This window comes from Oculina patagonica, chromosome 5 (genome assembly GCF_052425735.1).
Source record: "Oculina patagonica isolate OP01 chromosome 5, crgOcupat, whole genome shotgun sequence".
Lineage (NCBI taxonomy): Eukaryota > Metazoa > Cnidaria > Anthozoa > Scleractinia > Oculinidae > Oculina > Oculina patagonica.
Window position 1 is genome coordinate 2,496,928 of NC_135762.1, and position 20,571 is coordinate 2,517,498.

At 39.7% G+C, this 20,571-nt stretch overlaps 3 protein-coding genes across 3 annotated transcripts; 2 read left to right on the forward strand and 1 right to left on the reverse strand.

Annotated features, from left to right (window-relative positions):
- The first annotated feature begins 2,597 nt into the window (after nucleotides 1–2,597).
- Nucleotides 2,598–4,387, forward strand: LOC144654655 (uncharacterized). The gene has a single exon (XM_078514855.1). It carries the CDS (start codon nucleotides 2,854–2,856, stop codon nucleotides 3,607–3,609), a length of 756 nt encoding a protein of 251 aa, XP_078370981.1. The 5' UTR covers nucleotides 2,598–2,853; the 3' UTR covers nucleotides 3,610–4,387.
- A 2,016-nt stretch (nucleotides 4,388–6,403) lies between these two features.
- LOC144655192 (uncharacterized) lies at nucleotides 6,404–12,221 on the reverse strand. The gene is made up of 4 exons (XM_078515407.1): nucleotides 11,994–12,221; nucleotides 10,120–10,276; nucleotides 9,671–9,694; nucleotides 6,404–6,742 (listed from the first exon to the last, which is right to left on the reverse strand). Exons 1-4 carry the CDS (start codon nucleotides 12,219–12,221, stop codon nucleotides 6,492–6,494), a joined length of 660 nt encoding a protein of 219 aa, XP_078371533.1. The 3' UTR covers nucleotides 6,404–6,491.
- A 4,114-nt stretch (nucleotides 12,222–16,335) lies between these two features.
- Nucleotides 16,336–19,325, forward strand: LOC144654656 (uncharacterized). The gene has a single exon (XM_078514856.1). It carries the CDS (start codon nucleotides 16,565–16,567, stop codon nucleotides 18,635–18,637), a length of 2,073 nt encoding a protein of 690 aa, XP_078370982.1. The 5' UTR covers nucleotides 16,336–16,564; the 3' UTR covers nucleotides 18,638–19,325.
- The last annotated feature ends 1,246 nt before the right edge of the window (nucleotides 19,326–20,571 follow it).

Below are 20,571 nucleotides of genomic sequence, written 5' to 3' on the forward strand. Positions count from 1 at the left end.
AACAAACAAAACAATTCTACGGCCATAAACCATCTAACTGCGCAGTTCACTACCCAAATATAAAGAACATTGACATAATTTCTGACCCTTTTCTTTTATAATGTAACTCTGTTTTCAAGGGCCTAAACAATTTTTTAACACAAGATGTTACAAGGGGCTATCATCTAATAACTGTAGATGTTTATAAGTGTCAAGGTTCGCCCACAAGGTTTTCTTCGACATCCGAGTAATCATCTTCGCACAGTTCCTCCAATACATGTATTGTACAGCCGTAAAACTGACCATCCTGTTCCGAACAATTTTAGTAAAAAAGAAAAAATTAAGGCATTGAATCGTCAACTTCGCGAAACTTAAATTCCCTGCAAACACAGTGTGCCGAGAAAATGTTTACGAAATATAAGTCCCACGAAAATACAGGAGAATAAGCCACGCAATACCAATAATCCCACAAGAAGTGTGAAAAGATTATAAACGGTAGCATAACTTTACAGTGCGACGCGCCTTACCATGGCCTCCCAACAAACTTTTTTACAAGTGTGCTCTCGTAATATCATTAATTGTTTGACGAACACGCCTCCTTGCAAAGTTGAATACGATCAAATAGATACTTGTTACATCGTATTTATCAACAAAACGCAGTGAAACGTAAAATATTACAAGATGACACTTGTAAAAAAGTTTGTTGGATGGCCACGGTAAGGCGCGTCGCACTGTAAAACCACCGTCTTTGGTTTCTTAAAGATTATGTAAATACGATTTTAACTGAGGTAACAAGGTCTGCTATGTATATGACCAAAAAGTAAAAACTAACAGATTAAATCAAAGTCTCTTCGAGATATCGACGTTTTTGCATGAAGTATGAGTCGAAGGTTTGTCCTGTGCATTGTTCTTCGAACTTATCATTACAGTTTCTTTGTAGTTTAATTTAACAATTTCCTATCTTCGCGGAGGAAATGCAGCCATATAATTTTGTCAAAAATGGCTCGTTCGCGCTGGGTATTTATACACATATTCCTTAACATTACACAAATAAACAGTGCAAATTTCAGCGAGATCTGACAATTCTATACTTTAAAACTGCAAGGACCTTTCGAGGCAGTCGATTACGGCAGCGAAATTAGCAAATGAAACAGCAAAATATGCGTTCGACGCTTTGTTTTTGCGACGCTATTTTTGAATTGTTATAGGTAGACCGCCGTTCAATGTGTTCAAGGCCGTATCGTTACGATTGCTCCATGAAAAAGCACGAAAAAAAAATACGGATATTTCCGACTACTGTCGGAGAAAACATTGCGTAAACAAATCGTTACACTCAAGCTGCGTTTTGTCTAGGCTCGGCGAGGGTCGGATATCAAGACCCAGGATTAAACAAAAGCCACATATACAGTGAATGCTTTCGAATTATATTTGAAGATGAAATACGAAAGAATTTTGCTGTCTTTGACTGAAATTCCACTCGAACTGCGTAGATACTCTCGCATGTTGTAAAGCCGATTCATGCAACATTGCTCTCAACGCGATGTAAGTGCTAGTGATTATTTATTCGTGTTTTAGTTACGCAATCCATTGTTTGTGCGACGCTTTTTATAGATCGCCTTTCAGACACACGTGCGTTGAGATAAGAAAGCTGACATGTCACTTTTAAAATTGTTATATAACAATGTATAACGTTTGTAAATGTGACAAATCACGTTTTTTCCACGAAATCGCAAGTGATCACCCACAGCGGAAAGTAATCCCTTGAGAAATTAAAACAGTCCCTTGAGAAATTAAAAAAGTCCCTTGAGAGTTTACAAATATGTGGATCCAAATTTTGTCTACTAACCCCTATTCTAGCAAAAACGTCGAAAAAAGAATTCAAAACTGGCTGACCGAGTAAAAAATCTATTGCAGTATTTTTTACTTTTTTTCTCCACAGAGAAACCAGGGTCACGTGAAACTGAGTACTATTCGGTATAAATGAAAAAGATACACCTTCAGTTTATGCTGAAAACGATAAAGGTCGGGACACAATAGGCGACAAGTCGCAGCGACAGTTCCTTGCGACAAGTCGCTCCGTCTGTATTACAACAAAAGAAGTCGCTGCGACAAGGCGCTTGTTCGTTACTCACACAGCGAAGTTTGAAGAGTGGGAATGTGATTAGTTTTCCAATTTAATATGGCAAAGATACATGACGCTCTCTCGCTGGTTAATTTATATTTTGGCGCTGCGATTTGTCGCAGACGTGTACACTCGTGACGCTACGACAAAGCTGTTATCGCCCAGTTTGTCGCTGCGATGTGTCGCTCGAATTCAAACTGAGTTGAATTCACACGAGGCGACATGTCGCCTACTATGTGAAGAAGAAAGCTGTAGATACAAGATACTAATTATTTGAGAAACCGAACACCAGACACACGAGCATTATGAATATTCACCACTTGCATAATTTCTCAGTTTCTTATCTATTTCTATTAACATATAATTAAGAAAACCTGACAAGGAAAAACCACTTCAATTTTTATTGGTCCGCTACTGGTACCTGTCAGTTGCCGGGGCAACACAGCTGAACAGCTGAACTTAAATTTTAATCACTTTAAACCTTGAATAAAATTAGGCGATAAAAACACGTCCTATACAAGGTTGTTCTACGAACTCGCGTCTCTTCATTTATCGCAAGAAAAAGCAAGAATAACGAAAAAACCCTAACGATCGGAACACTTTCTTTGTCCATCAAGATTGCCAGGAATCGAAGGACTTTATTGGGGATTATCACGTGACCCTACGTCATTACGTCAGCAGGTATTTCACAAACCTCCCGGCATTGCTTGTCTGAACCTTTATTTTGTGTCGCGAGAGCGTAGATAAATACGATGGATTCAAACAGCTTTGAAAACATCAAGCGAGCTGTAAACGAACAAAGCTTCAAGGACGAGAAGTTAGACGCGCTGAAGTCGACTCTTGCCTGCTCTTATGGATATCTATCCGCCGATCAAGTCGCCGAAATTGTTCCTGAGTTTACCTTTGATGATGACAAAGTAAAAGCCGTCGAGATTTGTGCTCCGCGGATGTACAGCATAACATGCGAACAAGCTGCTTCCATAATGGGTGTGATTTCGTTCGACAAATCGAAAATAAAAGCTTTGGAAGCTATTGCTTGCCACATCACTGATAACAACTTGTCAGCTTTCGACAGCGTGTTGGATTTTTCCAGCGACAAAGATCGAGCGAGAGAAATCCTTATGAATCGGCCCCACTCGGGTCCACAGCCTGGGTTTCCGCCACAAGCAGGAGCCTACCCGAGTGTTGGACCTCCGCCCGGAGGTTTCCCAGGGATGGCGCCGCAACACGGAGGTTACCCTGCGCAAGCACCGTATCCTGGAGCGTCGCCTTACCCAGGACAAAGCCCCTATCCAGGAGCAGGACCATATGGAGGGATGTGCCCACCCTATGGACAACCCGTCCCGGGTGCAGCCCCGCCGCAGTATGCAACTGGTACGGTGCCACCTCCTACGGGTTTTCCTGGCGGTGCGATGATGGGGCCGATGAGTCATGGCCCTCAGTATCCACCCCCAGGGGGATATCCTCAGCCGGGATATCCATATCAGCCTGGCGATGCAGGACAATAAAATGTGTTTTAACCTGTAAAGAAAAAGGAAAGTAATTTTTAAAACAGCGAAGTCTTATTCGTGTGAAAACATAGCAGAAGACTTTATCAGGGGTTGTGGTTTCTAGAAAGCGGTTCGATAAAGTAAACTTAATTCAACATGTTTAAATAGAGAGCCGTTTGTCTTCAGTTTCTTATGCCATCGGATCAATTTGCATTATAAAAGGTTTAAGGTGTTTTCCGTTTGAAATAAAAATAAAAATATATAAAAGCTTTCGGTTGCCTGCGTGCCTGCACTCTTAAGCAAATGATTACGAAATACAGTAAAAACCCGCGAGTAAGAACCTGCATTTTCCCAAGTTAGCCTAAACAGGTTCTTACATAAATGGTAGTTAGCACAAATTTAATAGGCTATTTAGGTTCTTAATAGGTTGTTATTTGCTGAAGAAAAATTTACGTTGTTGTTTATAGAGTTTTGAGTGGTATTCAGCCTTTTCCTTGTATTTAGATTTTTGTGATTGTATCAATAATATTTTATTATTGTCAACATTGGCATTTACATTGCAACTTTAGAACTTAAGTGGAGTGCTAAGGCTCCTAGGTGTTTCCAAAGAGGACCCAGAATGTCGACTTATCTTATTTCCCTAAAAGTAAACATTTAGTTAATCGATTTTAGAAAATAAGAACGTATTTCCAAATTTTAGGCTTGAGAGGCTCTTATCAATTAGGTTCTTACTCACGGGTTTTTACTTTAGTGCCAACACGAAACAATAAGGTATTAGATAAAATATGTGAAATTGGGAAAATGACAAAAATATTGCTACCTAAACAACACTTTATTGTCTTCTTGGAAGCTTTAAAAGTTTTTTGCCTACGATAGTCCAGTTTGCGGTTGTTTGGTGATTTCTAACCTGTGACCTTCTCATAACTATGTCGCCAGGCTCTTGACCGAGTGATCAAAGGCATTGTAACTTCCTTAATCTTCCTTTCGAGCCCAATCGTTTCGTACCCACGGACGTTTCGTACTCAAACGTGTCCTACCCAAAATTAGACGATTCGTAACCAATCTCGGTTTGTTCATACCCACCCTCTGGTCGATTCGTACCGTGGTCAACATTATGAGAAAAAAACGCATTTTGAGAATTAAGTCGTGCCAAGATCAAGCGAAGTTACCGTTGACTAATGTTTACCGTTTGCCCGCCACGATTGATAAGAACATTTGACTATGAAAATCAGTTTGTGAAAATCGGCTTTCAGAACCCAACCCCAGGGGGATATCCTTGGCCTTACTATCTTTTCGGAGTTCTTAAATATGCCTGTTTTCGACGAGGAACAATAGTAGATAACAGAACTTGTAGTTAAGTGCTGGGAAATAAGCAGTACTATAACCTTAGAAGGCAAGGAAATAAAGAAGAACACGAAGTTAAATTATATCAGTAGGTTCCGCAACAGTTATAAAAGAAATACAATATTTCAAAAGCCTGTCTCCTGTTGCTAGTGTTACAGTTTAATTTATGCCATGCAAAGTAAATTACGCTGGATGTGACGGCCGAGGACTTTGTGGACTCGCTTTTAATCATTGCGGCCGCGAGATTTCCATACAATCATGTCGCAGAATGAAATTCATTGAAAGTATTGCTTTCTTTGCGTAAAGTTCTTAGTTCTCGATGTAAGGGTTTTTTTTTGTACTGACTACAAACAAGGTACGCGTGACAGAGCTGCTTCAGAACGTTAACGTACTTTTGCGCATTAGTGGAATTCTTTAGGGGTAAGAGAAAAAATCCTGTAATTCTCAAGGGTAAGTCCGAAGTACAGGAAATCAGTTAGGAGAACGAAGAAATAATGGATACCGTAAATGATCTGATAAACGCCCACTCTCAAATAAACGCCTCGTATCTAATAAACACCTCCCCTGAAGTGTTAAGTTTGTATTGGATGCCCCCGCCCCGTGTCTAATAGACGCTCCCTCGAAAATTCACCTCAAAAATCAAGGAAATGCTCCATAGAATAAAATCACGCAATATAGTTAGTTTAAAGATGAAGTTTTCAACATGACACGAGCATGGGACAAAGAAAAATTCTGAGCCGCCGACGGGAATCGAACCCATGGCCTCCCAGATACGTACCGGTTGCAGTATGCAGGACGCGTGTCACATATCAACCTAGTAAATGGCCCAGCTCACAACGAGTCTCTCGTAGCTCAGTTGGTTAGAGTGCCCAACTGGTATCTGGGAGGCCATGGGTTCGATTCCCGTCGGCGGCTCAGAATTTTTCTTTGTCCCATGCTCGTGTCATGTTGAAAACTTCATCTTCATTATTATTACCGAGCTTAAAATTTACCATCTTTATTATTTACTATAGTTAGTTTCTTGCTTGACTCCGACATCGAAGAGACCAACTACGCCAATGTGGTTGACCCCGATGTATGAAAACGTCGATATCGAAGTTTGAACGACATCTCTAGGTTTTGTATTAGCGCAGAATAGTTTAGTCTCCTACCCCAAAACTCTGTTTTGCATCTTACTCCACTAGCAAACTACGCATCCTATTTGTTTTGTTGACGTTGTTAAGTTAAAGTGAAGTAAACGCCTCTCTTTAATAAACGCCTCATATCTATTTAACGCCTTCCCAAAGACCCTAAAAATTTAATAGACGCCCCAGCGTTTATGAGATCATTTACGGTATTTCAGTTTGTCGCGCTGATTCGTCTAGACCAGATTGCGCCCCCAGTGAAACTTGTGGGAGAAATGAAAGTCACTCAAAAACTTTAAGTGATGAAGTCTTTTAGTTTTATTTCGCTCAGGTTTAAATGACTACAAGAGAATAGTAAAATGTGTTCCATTCTGACTGATCCTTTTCCAGTACTAGGTTTCTTTTACCACTTCCAACAGGGCCACTTAACATTTAACACATCAATCCGGGGTGCATCCTGTCTTCCTCCAGCATTTTCTCGCCGAGTTGTTGACAGAGCCTGGAAAAATTCTTTACGATTTTGGTGGTGGCGCAAAACCTCTTTGGGTCTCCTTCTTCCTTGTAACAAGAAATGAATTCCTGTACATCGTGGCAGATGTTGGAGTCAGCCGCCATCTTGTTCAGAAAGCGATTGACGCATCTTTTATGGACTCCTTTGGCGCATCGTGGGCAAACGTCATGACCTGAGACAGAAAACATAATTTTTAAAAATGCTTTTTTGTTTTTTATTTTGTCTTTTTTGTTTTATTTTAAGGTCATTGCCCTGTATTGCATTGCGCATTCTTACTGCGCAGAATTTTACGCGTAATTAGCGCGCGCACATAAACAAAATGGAGGCTTCTATGCGGCTTAGTCCGCGAGAGAAGTAAATTGTCGCTTTCTCGTAAACAAGTATGGTGACAGTAAATAATAAAGATGGTAAATTTTAAGCTCGGTAATAAATAATGAAGATGAAGTATTTTACTAGGTTGATAAGTGACACGCGTCCTGCATACTGCTAGGATCAGCAATGTCGAATTCATCAAGTTTGTAGTAAATAATAAAGATGGTAAATTTTAAGCTCGGTAATAAAAAATGAAGACTTATCAACCTAGTAAAATGGCCCAGCTCACAACGGGTCTCTCGTAGCTCAGTTGGTTAGAGCGCCCAACCGGTATCTGGGAGGCCATGGGTTCGATTCCCGTCGGGGACTCAGAATTTTTCTTTGTCCCATGCTCGTGTCATGTTGAATACTTCATCTTCATTATTTTTTTACCGAGCTTAAAATTTACCATCTTTATTATTTACTACAAACTTGATGAATTCGACATTGCTGATCCTAGCAGTATGCAGGACGCGTGTCACTTATCAACCTAGTAAAATGGCCCAGCTCACAACGAGTCTCTCGTAGCTCAGTTGGTTAGAGCGCCCAACCGGTATCTGGGAGGCCATGGGTTCGATTCCCGTCGGGGACTCAGAATTTTTCTTTGTCCCATGCTCGTGTCATGTTGAATACTTCATCTTCAAGTATGGTGACCTAGCAATTTTTTTTTTCATATTTTGGGTATAGTGATAAAATTCTTTCTGTTAAATTGAAAACGACCAATTCCTATGTTTGAAAAATATATTATTGCTAAAAGCGTGTACTTTGCCAGTACTCGCAGAGGAATTATAAAGGAATTATATTGAATGTACAAGGTCTTCCTGCTCCTAAACGAATATGGTGACCTCCTTTTTTATTTCAAAATTTTAGTTCCGTTAAAGTAATAAAGCAGTAGGCGAAGTTTGGTTAAAAATCTATGTTCAGTTCTATTTCAGAGTAATGACCTTAAAACACGCCAAAACAAATATGTTACAAACCAAAAACAAGAAAACAAACAAAAGAAAACAAAAATTAGGTTACAATAAGTTAGGTAGTTAATTACTTACAAACAGGACACTTACTTACCAGGAGAATCTAGTATGGTTAAGGTTATAATTGTTACATGCGAAATAAATAAAATAATGTACAATAAATATACAAAGGCGATAGCGACATTATTAGAAGAAGTGTACTTGCAAATGGTAACTGTAAATGACCACGTTAAAAACTATTTTTTTTTAAAAATTAGTCAGCATTTTTGAAAATGCTGACAACACTAGTTGTCCCATCACATGCAAATTAGTTTCTTCATTTGTAACTGACAAGTTGGTTAAAAAAAATCGACAGAACCCATACATTTTTCCGCTTTTCCGCTGCGACTCATACTTATACCTAATCGTACCTTTTTGGTCCGCTTCAGCGGCATATCAGGCGAGTTTGGTCAAACCATGGTTCGTGTTTTGGCGAGACGTGAATACCCATGTCGAGACCAAACGAGTCTGATATGCCGCCGAAGTGTACCAAAAAGGCACGATTGGGTATTTACCGTACCCAAATTCAGAATTTAGCGATACATTTGGGAACTCCGACTCTATTGTTTCAGTCCGAATGTCTCAGTACTCGTCGGCAAACATCGCACAATTGGCGAGCGCGCTCAAGTTTAGTTTTGGCGGGAAAGTTTTTAATTCTTTTACGACCGGTAGACACTAGCTAATCTAAAATTACGAGGTTCTGCTTTATTGGTAAAACCTGTTTTCGATTCATTGTACGGTAACAGTACTCTGCTTGAAAGTGTCCATGATATCGTGACGTACCATCAGGTCAGTGACTTGGTATCGTAGGATATCAGGCCAGTAGATCGCGCTTCTGATTGGCTACTTGCGAATTTGGGTACGGTAAACTAAGTTATCAATTCCGTTTAAATGCATCGATCAGTTCCTGCATGGTTCATCCCCTCCGGGTATTACTTGGGCGTTTGCTAACGTTTCTTATCCAAGAGATCAAGCATTACTCTAGTCCGGGACATTTCATGCACAGCCAGCTGCCTCATGCTTTTTGTCCACTAAAGCCCGGTTTACACGTTACGATTTGTCGGCCGTATTTATTCCAAGCGACCGCTTTACACGCTGCGATTCGTCGGCCGGCTTTTCTTTGCCTATTCAAATTAAAAGGATAAAAATCGGCCCGATTTCTAAAATCTGTGACACTGCAACAGATTTTTTCGACTTTTTTTGCTTGTTTACAAGCAAAAGGAAGGAGAATAGCGGTTAGGTTGGGTAATCTGGAACCACATTCTTGTTAACTCTCAAGGGACTGTTTTAATTTCTCAAGGGAATACTTTCCGCTGTGGGTGATCAAAGCGCGTGACCTCTAAAGTGTCACTCTATAGTTGTGCTACAGCACTTCCGTTCTTGTAGAAAAAACGTGACTTGTCAAATTTACAAACGTTATATAACAATTAAAAACGTGAGCAGCCCAACTCTTACGTGACATAACCAATTAAGCAAGCGTCAAAGTTTACCATTTTTAACCAAGCCAAAGTATATGAGTCGCAAAGCGCCCAGCCGTCGCGACTGACAAATACAGCATTTCCTCCGCGAAAATAAAAAAATTGCTTGAACTGAAAGACGTTTGAATTCTTCCATGATCTGTTCGAACAACAATGCCCAGGATAAACCTTCTACTCATACTAACTTCTAACAAAAAAGTCGATATCTCGAAGAGATCTTTGATTAAGAAATCGGGCCAATTTTTAAATCAGATGACTCACCAACATAATCTTGATTGCTGGATGCTAGAAAAGAAAAAGAAAGTTGAAAACGAGTTACCGGTATGCCAGTTGAAAAAACCCTGATAATAATGAATTGCTTAATTGTGTTATAACTTTTACAAAGTAAATTCGGGCTGTCAGCTTATGAGAATTAAAGGTCTGAACATCTCATGATAAAAGGGCTTGATCTAAAATCGTTACAATTCTTTCAAGGAGAATTGTAAAGAAGGAACAAAACGCGACAAGGAGAGTATTGTCAATTGCTAATCATCTCAAAATGAAGAGCAAGGAAGGCCTAAAACTGGATTTTGGAAAAGGACCACAGCAAGGGAGCTCGCGTCAGTTCAGGTGCCTCAGAGTGGGGCTCAAAGGAAGACACAGGATCTGAGCCTAGCCACTGTCGTCGCTTAAGGACTACAAGGACCGCAAGTTATATTACTGTCTCCTACCATGTAAGGCTTGTTCGAGGTTTGTGTAGTCATGTTTGTGACACACGCCACATTTCTTGTCCATCACCCCGTGTTCCAAGACAACATAACTGTAATTTCGAAGCCAAGCACCTCCAACGCAGCTTGCAAGAGATTGTTCCAAACAATCCATAAACGTCTGTCGAGAGAACGAAGAACGGTTACTTAACTGTGACGGGTTTACATGTAGTTTACGTATACCGAAATGTGGCGCACCCGAAGGAGGGGGGGGGGGGGGGAGAGATCCCCTACGTTAAGAGACGGGCATCATTGTCGTACTTTTATCTTCACGCCGGCTGTTCAGGACGGAACACCAATATATTTGCCCATTAGTCTGCGAGCAGGCTCACCTTGTGGCACGCACGAGAGCTACACGTGAGCGGCGTCACTCCCCGCCTTATCGCTACGCTCGCCACTCACGCGTGCCCCAAGGTATATTCGCGCGTGCCCCAAGGTGAGCCTGCTCGCAGGCTATTTGCCCATGAAAGCATCTTCTTACATTAAACGCATAGTTAAATAAAACAAGGACTCTATTGATAAACGCGTTCGATTATCGTCACAAAAATCAATTCACTATGGCTCTTATATTTGTGTGTCTTTTTCAGTGACAAACCTTGGCAATGCCCAGATTGATCTCAGCTCCTTTAGAGGTCAGAAAGTTTTCTGATGACCATTCTTTCCCACTGACTTAGCCACAGCCACCCCACCCCACCCCCCCTCGTTATCCCTTGTGGTAGCAGCACGCTGCAGTAATTTCACTCGTTGTACGTTTTGAAGCTGAACCAAAAAAAATGTTCTCTGATGAGAATCGGAGAAGCTGCTTGGGTCTCGGTTTTAATCAGAGTGGGCAAAAGGCAACTTATTTTTAACTCATATTAGCAATTTTTTATCAATCTACGGAATAGAACTGATCCGACTAATGAGTTGGGGCATTTCTCTCTAAACAGGATGATTTTTTCTCTAGATTTTAGCTTTTCTAAATTGACTTCAGTTGAAAAATGCAGGGCCGTAGCCAGACTATTGACATAGACGAGGCAAAAGTTCTGTGTCGAAGGCACGAGCCATTAGCAGGGTCTGGAAAGAAAATTAGAAGCTCTGAGACACTATTTTAGCATTTTTCATGATGTATTATTTCTTTAGAAAATAAAAAACAGATTATTTCCCCACCTAAAAATTTGGGTTAAAATCTAGACGAGGAAAGTGCCTCGTCTAGGGCTTTCCACAAGTTGCTCGAGATTTCCCAAAAAGTTGCTCGTAATTTCTCAAAAAGTTGCTCTAAAGTTGCTCCAAAAATCCAAAAAAAGTTGCTTCTGACAAGAAAAGTTGCTCGAAAGTTGCTCCAAAAAAACCCAAAACGCTACTTCTAATCACGAGAATTTCAATAAATATATGCTTATTTCCCTTTGAGAGTAAAATTTTAGCAGTTTTATGCAATTTTACAGAAAAAGAAGTTAAATAACAAGGATTTCTTAAACTGAGACGTCATGATTTCTTAAACTATGACGTCATGTTTGCTGACGAGTATTGTAATGTTTTAATGCAAAATGGCCCGAAAGTTGAAATGTCTTCAGATGTTCCTCGAAAGTCTTCGGCAATCTTCGTAAATCTACGGAAACGTTCGTATTGCCTTTGAACAACACTCGGATAATCTTCGGAGATCTTCGGTCTTGAAATTGCTCAAAATGCAACAAGTTGCTCGAGAGGAAAAAAGTTGCTCGAAGGGGAAAAAGTTGCTCGAATCATGAAAAGTTGCCAAAGGGTGCCGAGCAACTTGTGGAAAGCCCTAGCCTCGTCTTGCCCTCTTGCTAGTTAGGGCCCTGGAATGCCGTTAAATTTTCTTTTAAGTACAGCATTACCTGAAGAGCTCTACAGTATACACCTTTTCCGGCTTGAAGTCCTGGTCTATGTCGCCCAGCAGACTTCTTGGCGTTCACAAAAACCTGCTTGAATTCCTGATTGCAATTCTTGATCTCTTTATACTCGTCGCAAGGTTTTTTGGCGACAGCGTGGGGCGCGGTACCGACACACCTGCAAACCTGTAAGAAGAAAACGGCGGCACAGAGAAGCAGACCTGTCGATGTCATGATGAATCACCTCTAGGCTCCTAGAATGACAGGAAAAAAACACTAAAATTGCAATACTCACTCAGCACAGAGTACAGCTTAGCAAAGCATAGGACCTTTAATAAGTCCTGTCCAATATAATTTACAGCATGTACGGAAAACAGAAACACCGAACACTGGAACACCCCAGAACAGCCCGTAACACCCTTCCAAAATCTCACCCTAACCACCAAAAACACTAACCTAACCACTAACTAAACCACCAACAGCTAACTTCTACTGATCCTGATCTCATAGCGTAAACTAACCTTGTTTGTGGGTGTTTCGGTGTTCCTGGTTTCAGTACGTGCTATAATTTTCTTCGCAAATGCGAACGCAGGAACGTTGTCTCTTCTTCGCTTGAGAGTAACATCCACTGCTAACTAGACGCCGCGCCGAAGCCCGACGTCTTACAATGATGGTAAATCTATAAGGCATTCTGTTAACAAGGTACTAAGATTTATACAGCTAGCGATTGACCTTGGTTTCCATAAGAGCAAGCTGCTAAGGACAAAGCATGATCACTTTAATGCAGGATTAGTGTCAACTTTGAGCTCGAGCTTCAAAAATTCTCAATTATATTTTTTTAACTAGACACAAATTGTAACTTAGCAGTAAATTTTTTTTATTCTTTTGTACAGTCGCCCTTGTATTTTGCTTGATTTCCAACGAATCATATCACCCTGTACACACTTGTTCATCTGTGCAAAAAGAGCAATGTGTATTTTCGAGGAACACAAAACCATGAACTTGGTCAGGCCAGAACCCAGACCTTCGGGCTTAACCCTTATACTTTTTAACTCTAAGCAGTCTTAGCAACATAATTAAAGTGACTCTCCTTTCCCTTAAATATTTCTTGATGCCTGATTAGAAGTTATTACAGGAAAAATATACCGTGCACGCAATGCGTCAAGAGGCTCACAACGGTTTACAGCTAAACACGACCACCTCTCTATTCCGTTCACTTTCATTTTGCTTGAATAAAATTCAGTCAGTGATTTTCCTATCTAAGAACATATCGACTGTTGATGGTCGAATTAGTGGGCCCGCTGGTCGGACTTTCACACTATAAAAGCCGCACACATATATACGCTACCTGAATTTTCTTTCCTGGTCTAAACAAATTTTATAAGTCACTTGGGTTTTAACATGTTATAGTAATAAAGATTTTTTACATTTCTATATCGATACTCACGTCTCTCTCCTGTACAACTCGACACAAAGTCAAACGTAACCTTAAAAGCGTGTTTAAAATTTTTCATTTTATAGACCAATAACGTAATTATGGTTAGTAGGAAAGAGCTTTCAACCCTATTGTTTGTTAAAAGGCAAATACAAAAGAAATTATTGATGCTTTTGAGAGAATATCCGTCGCCGTGAAACAAATAGAAAACGCTCTTTAGATTTAAAATTTCTATTGTGAAGCTTTTCACGCGAGCGCAAGCTCAATATTTTTTCTTTTGAGTGTAGGTTTTAATTAAGAGTTAAAGAGCCTTCTTTTTGTGGCTAGCAGATCGAGGGCGGGTATCAGCCCATGCTACTTCATTGCAAGCCGAATATAAGTAAAAAATCATGTGGAATAGTTTAATGAAATTCAAAGAGAGGATATCAGTTTAAATAACATTGTGAAAATAATGTTCTCTTATGGAGTTAACATACAACTTACTCCAAGCATCAATAAAAGAACAACTATATCACGAGGAAATCATTGACGCAAATTGTGTTACATATAGCTTGCAATTTGCTTATTAATTTATTTTTATACGAATATTTTCTTAAAAATTTATTTTATCCGAGTCATTCTCGGATAAAATTTGTTATTCAATTCTCAGCTTAATAACCAGTTAAATGTTCTGCTCCAAGCCATAATTACTGATAATATTGGTTTTATTGTCAACACTTAATTAAGCGACACACGTTTATATTAGTATTTCAATGGGTTAACTGGGTGTACTAATAATATTAGTATTCAAGTGTGTTATTCAGTTTCATGCAGTCAGTTACATCCTCTTGAAATAATGTACTCAACTTGCTTTCTCTCTCTTTTCTCTCAGGTGGCTTATCCTCATATCTTCACCTCTCTTTGTATGAACTGAGCTGGTTTTTTGTTTTATTCTTGTCCCTCTCTTTTATGACGCTAGCCTGCTGCAGGCGTTCGGTTAGTTGGTGCAGTGCAAAGAAGTGTGAGTGAAACAAGGCGAGGACTAGGGGCTAAGTATTGATTTCATCTAACCAGAACTCCCAGAAGAGGCCCTCCTTGATACACTCACTAAGTTGGCTTTCTATCTTTCTACTGCACCGATATATTAGTTGTTTTTCGTTGATTTCTTTTCAGGCATTTAGTTGTCTTTCGTTCTCATTTTATGAACTCACTTTCTCAGTTTGTTTCCTTTCTCTCTGTTTGGTTCACTTTCGGGTTGCGTTTCCCAGAAGAAGGCCATAAGAGTTTACTATGAATACATATATTTCAGGGCAACATAACAGAGCAACATTTAAATTGAGTATTACTTAAATGGGCAGTGAAAATTAAAGTAAAAGCACCTTACAAGAATCAAAGCAAAGATTTTATAATTATTTAGCTTGGCAACTGGCTTGTTTTTCACATTTCCGCAATCAATGTCTTATCAGTCAACAATATAATATTTATTTCAGCATTAGGGACAATATAATGCCAAGAGGTGGAACACTTAAACACACAAAGATACAGCACTTACGAACAAATCTAATATCAGAATTAAGACTCAGGTGTAATTAACGATATGCTCTTAAATTTATAAGTGACCAAACTGAAACTATTATAGCTGCTCGTCTCTTAATTGCACCAAATATATATATATTTTTTTCAGTTAACTCATCATTAACGCCAGTGTCCGCCACACAATCTCGCGAGAGATGCGCGCGAAGCCGTCTATATACAACTCGCGCGAAACACGAGTATCCCTGCCTGTGATGACGCGCGGGTTTTTAAAAGCTCTTGGACCGGCCACCCTCATCCGCAAAATACACACTGTACTCCGGCGTAGCAGTAGCGACCGATAAGAGAGCACATCTGATGAATTTTCAGAATTTGTCGCCAATCGCCCCGACGAGAATGCAAAATTATCTGCATATATTTCGTCGATATATTAGGAAAACAGTATTTTAAGTTTAGTGCCAACTCAAGTGATCATTCGATTCCTCCGTTTTCCTCGTATGAGGGAAATACGAGAAATAGTAGAGAAGGCTGCACACACGGGACAAAACCGGGAACGACTTCTTTAATGAAGGACGAAATACAACTAGACTTCAGTACATGTAGATTGTTTTTCTCTAGGGGACAGACATCATTAGAATTCTGTAATCTAATGAAAGACAGATTCAAACAAAACTGTTTTCTGTTTTCTTTTGTTTGTACCGAGATAGACTCAGCGTTGCTTAACAAACAAGATGTATTCTCGTTTTTTTTTGGGAATTTTCTTAATCACATCATCTTTTTACTATAGTTTTTAAAAGAGTTGCTGAGATGTCATTCGTGACAAAACTTCTTGGTGCTGCCTTCGGTCACCACCTTATGACTCCCCTAACGTTATCTACCAGCAAATCAGTCAGTTTAATTCTAGACTCTTCTACCAACTGCTTGTTTATCACATGCAAAATGGAGTTTCAGAAGAGGTCAACGTGTGGTCTAAGTCGCCACCTTGACTACAAAAGTAAAACAAGAATTTTAATTAATTTTGTTTAGCTTTAAGTTCTTGGTCGGCTCTTTCATCTTTCGCTAGCTCCCGTCACTTTAAAGATGTTATTGTCGGCTGCAGAATCCAACAAAATAAATTTTAACCACCGTGTTATTACATCACAGCAGGGCGTCGAGTGACGGCGATTCTAATTATTGGACTTGGGTCGGGGAGGGAAGGGGGGAGGGGAGTGGAGTGGTGTGTTAGTACTGTTGTTAGTGTTGGGGTTCTTTCACATGTATTAGGTTAGTAAGTGTACGCACGCAGTGTAGATGGCAGGGCTTTTGAGCATTTAAATTGCATTCTGGAGTGGCCGATTTGAAACAACTTAATACAAGAACCATACTATAGAAGCCACACCTTCCCTTCCCCAGATCTCAAAACAGACAAGTGTGTCGTCCCCTCCCCACCCCCGCCTCTGACCTCAAGAACAACTTGGGCTAATTTATCTCATTAACAGAAGATCAAAGAACTCAGCACGTGCTCCCAGTGGTTGGCCGGCTGACTTAAGATCGCTATCTCGTGAAGAGGCAGTAATGATCATACATTCGATTTGAAACAAAAACACAACAGTCACGCTCTGCTACTTCTGCTTGGTCGCTTTCCAAATTTATGCGCTTTTCAATGGCTTCCCTAAATCGCAATCATCTGTACTTTTGTCTAGTGGCTATTATGAGCCTATGGCATTCACAACCTTGTGTCAGTGTCAAGGACTTCTCTAAAGAGAAACAACGTTGTTCTTTCCCGGGTTTCTTACAAGAATCATGTACAGAATCGAGCCAATATTGTCGCCATTGGTCGCAAGGAAAGCGACGTCCAAACGACGAGCTTAATGCTTTCTTTAAACACCAAGGCATTGATCAAAGGGGAGAATACACTTGGATTTTCAATCGAGAGAAAGCCGAGGTCTTTGGAGATTCCCATCCTTCGATGATAACTTCAGAGTTTTATTGCTGGAAGAAACTTGCTCCTCATGTCTTTATTATCTCGTCCGAGAATGCGACGAATGAAAATGACACGAACGCGAAGTACTCCTGTGTTAAATTCCGGAAAAGAGGGAGAAATGTGATTGAATTGGAACAATCGCATTGGAAGGACAATCATACGAGTCTGACTTGTAATGCGAGTGATCTCATCACCAATGAAAGTCCTTTGATTTTAACTTCGATGCAAGAGCTGCCCTACTGTCCATCTGAATTGAGGGGAGGATTTCAAATTATGAAGGTTTACAATTCACTTACAGGACAACAATGCTTTTCTGACAGTGACACTGGGTTAGGGACATTTGAATCTGACTGCATCGGTAAAGACGGTCTCTTGATCCATTTACAAGAACAGCAAAATTGTTCTATAAGCAATCGTCAACTCGCTGGTCCTGTCACATTTCATCTGGCCCTCTCTTGCTATAGTACTCCATGGAAAGACGGACATTTTACCTATTTCATTGTCAAAAGTCAAACTGTAGCGAGAAATGCATTTACACTCTCAGATTTTCTTTGTGCCAGATTCCAGAGGGTATTAAACGAAAGCAATGAAGAATTTACCCTGCAGCTTTACAATCAGCCTATTTGCTTGCGAAATTCATCAGCCAACTCAAAATCGCTGACTATGCAATTGAGACGAAGAAAGAATCCTGAGGGAACAGACAGAGTGCCTTCTGAGATCACGAAAACAGAGTGCAGCTTTCCAGAAAAATTTCAAGGAATTTGGAAAGAAGTATCTCTACATAAGGGCATCCAAAACATCGTGATAAACAAAACAACAATTGATATCCCCTCATATGGAGAGTTCCATTGCAAACAACAGTATATTTTTCAACACCAGGCTCCGTACAAATGCAGTTCATTAGTCACCGGGAAATGGCCTGGAACTGGGCGTGCGAAATTCTTCACCGATGACTATCTGTTGCTGTCAAATTTTACAAATGGATGTCGCCCAAGACTAACTCGCTTTGGTGTCACAGGCATTATTGGAAGTGATGTGTTAGTGTACAGACTCTCTCAAAGTCTGCCGGTTTTAAGTGAGGGGCATAGTTCTCTGGAATACTACTATTTCAACCATGTTTTGAGACTGTTTTGCTCAAGCTGGCTCCCTTATACAAGAGACCCTTATCCCATTTGGGGCAGAAATATCGATAAAATTTTAATGAAACGAACATCAATTACAAGGACAACCCACTGCTCCCTGCCACCTTTAAGCAAAGGAGTCTACTACTTCAAGTCGGTGAACGCTGACCAAAATGAATGCAGTGGAGCGACATCACGTGTCCAATTTGCGTGTAAAAATTCATTTTCTTTTGAAGTGAAGTATGACCCAAGTTGCCAAAAGCCTGATGTTTCGTTTGTTTGTCTCGGATTAGCGTGGAAAATTGGCGAATTTGCTTTGGTTCAAGATATCAAAACTAAAAATATTAGCTGCATGTGGTTTGATGAGCTCAATAATCAGCTCTTTCGTTTGAACTCGCCTCAGTGCTCTGATGTTGACTGGGGCCAAAAATGGCCTGGAAACGAGGTCAACTACGAGGAAAAGTTGGTAATTCAGTATTATAGTAAATGTCCTATTATTTCCGAGGAAAGAAAAATTAACTATCCGATAGTAACAAAGAGACGCAATGCGTCACGCAATTTTAACATAGCGTCACTCTTAATAATCTTAACTTGTCTCTTAATCGCATTCATTTACTAGCTGGGAAAGTGTTTTTAGAATGGAACTTCAGCTTGTAAACCATACTATTTAGGGCGGAACATTTATCTATACATAGTTTGTATCAGAGACTCAGTTCCCCAAACAAAAGATTTTAGATGAAGATTAAGAAAATTTTATGCTGGTAAGCCACTTCTTTTGCCCCATGTTTGTATACAATGACTGTTTGAAAATGTATTTGTGCTTTAAAGGATCCATAAGAGAGTTCGTCTTTCGTTTCCCGAGAAGTTAAATCGAAGGCAGAGAGTATCGCAATCTTTTCACCAGAGATGGAAATATTGCTTGACGAGGCAAAAGGACGAGAGATCAGTTGAACGGAAAAAAGGTCCCAGAAAAAAAAAAACACATTCAGTCAAAAATTCAAGTTCTCTGGTGACAACTGATCATATTTTTCAGCTTTCAGTTCAATACAAAAACCCTCTTCTGTTCAGCTGACACCTGTTGAATAAATTAAAAAAATATGGCCAGTCTGGGCTCCTGAGCTGCCAAATGCTTCACCAGTTTTAGACTGAACGAGCGGGTTTCTGAATCGATCCCGTATTCTCGATTTTGACTGAGGAAAAATTCACATGTAATTTATAAATAAAAAGTCGATCTGTATAGTACTGAAATTATTTTATTAGCTGTTGATTCCAGTATTACTTTTAGAATATAACTTTCCATCTTTGAAACTGGTTTGGAATAAACAGATTTTTATATCTTACGTATTTTTTGGTCGTACTTTCGAGCAAGTGTAAATAGAATAGCATTATCTATGAAGTTCAATATTTCACTTCCTTGTGATACGTTTAAGGTTAGCTTATATTCAAATTTTGGAATTTTATTATCAGCATTTTTGTCTTTCCAAACAGTTACTGGTGGGTTATTAACTGACAAATTATTGGACGAATCTCAGATCCGTTATTGCGCAGTTCCAAATTAAAAGCCTGAGCAACAAAGCATTTTTAAACTCAATAATAACGAAGGGCCAAGGGACTGCTGGCAAAATATGTTCGCTACTGTTTCGTTATATCTATGGTTATATATATATCGACGTTCTTTTTTAATATTTTACTATTACTGTAATGAATAATATCGTCTCTTATAGCTAGAACAAGAGGCTCGTTAAATCCAGGTTCCTCTACAAGGAATGTGGACTCCTTTCTAACTTTGTTCTCTCACTACTTAACCTACCCGCAAAGTACAACGAGGCGTTCCCTCGTCAGCTGGTTAAAAAAAAACTTGAAACAAAATTGATGTTTATGGAAAACAGGGTGCAAATTTGTGATTTAATCCTCAAGAGTAGTTAGGAAGGGGCAGGAACTGAGGCATGTTTAGAGGTCGTTAGACACCCGGGGTTACACATTAGTACGAAATCGCGCGCACGTGTGACATCTCGTAAGATCGCATTTTTACCACTTGAAGCCAACAAATGTGTTGGAAATTTCGTCCTAGTCTTACATATTTTAAAACTCACATTTTCTCTCTTTGCCGAAGATTTTCGAGGATTATCTGAAGACGTTTCAACTTTCGGCTCATTCCGCATTAAAACATTATAAAACTCGTCAACAAACATGACGTCATCGATCAGTCCTCACGATTTTTCTCAGTTAAAGAAATCCTTGTTATTAAACAAATTTTCAACTTAAAATGTTATTTAGATACTTCTTTTGCTGTAAAACTGTAGAAATCTTGCGTAAAAGGTAAGTTAGCATATATTAAGAGAAATTTTCTTGAATAGAAACAGCGTTTTGGATTTTTGGGGGGGCAACTTTCGAGCAACTTTTATTAATCAAAAGCAACTTTTTTTGGATTTTTGGAGCAACTTTTGAGCGACTTTTTTATGAGAAATTACGGACAACTTTTTGGGAAATCTCGAGCAACTTGTGGAAAGCCCAGGCCGTGCCGCGCGCGCTGTTGTATGACCAAGATTTGGC

Excerpts from the sequence above, each read along its gene's own strand:
- LOC144655192 (XM_078515407.1), bottom strand. The coding sequence starts at position 12,221 with ATGACATCGACAGGTCTGCTTCTCTGTGCCGCCGTTTTCTTCTTACAG. Across the intron at positions 9,695-10,119 it reads CCTCGAACAAGCCTTACATG|CATCCAGCAATCAAGATTAT; the intron begins GTAGGAGACAGT and ends TTTCTTTTCTAG. Across the intron at positions 6,743-9,670 it reads CAGCAATCAAGATTATGTTG|GTCATGACGTTTGCCCACGA; the intron begins GTGAGTCATCTG and ends TTTCTGTCTCAG.
- LOC144654655 (XM_078514855.1), top strand. The coding sequence starts at position 2,854 with ATGGATTCAAACAGCTTTGAAAACATCAAGCGAGCTGTAAACGAACAA.
- LOC144654656 (XM_078514856.1), top strand. The coding sequence starts at position 16,565 with ATGCGCTTTTCAATGGCTTCCCTAAATCGCAATCATCTGTACTTTTGT.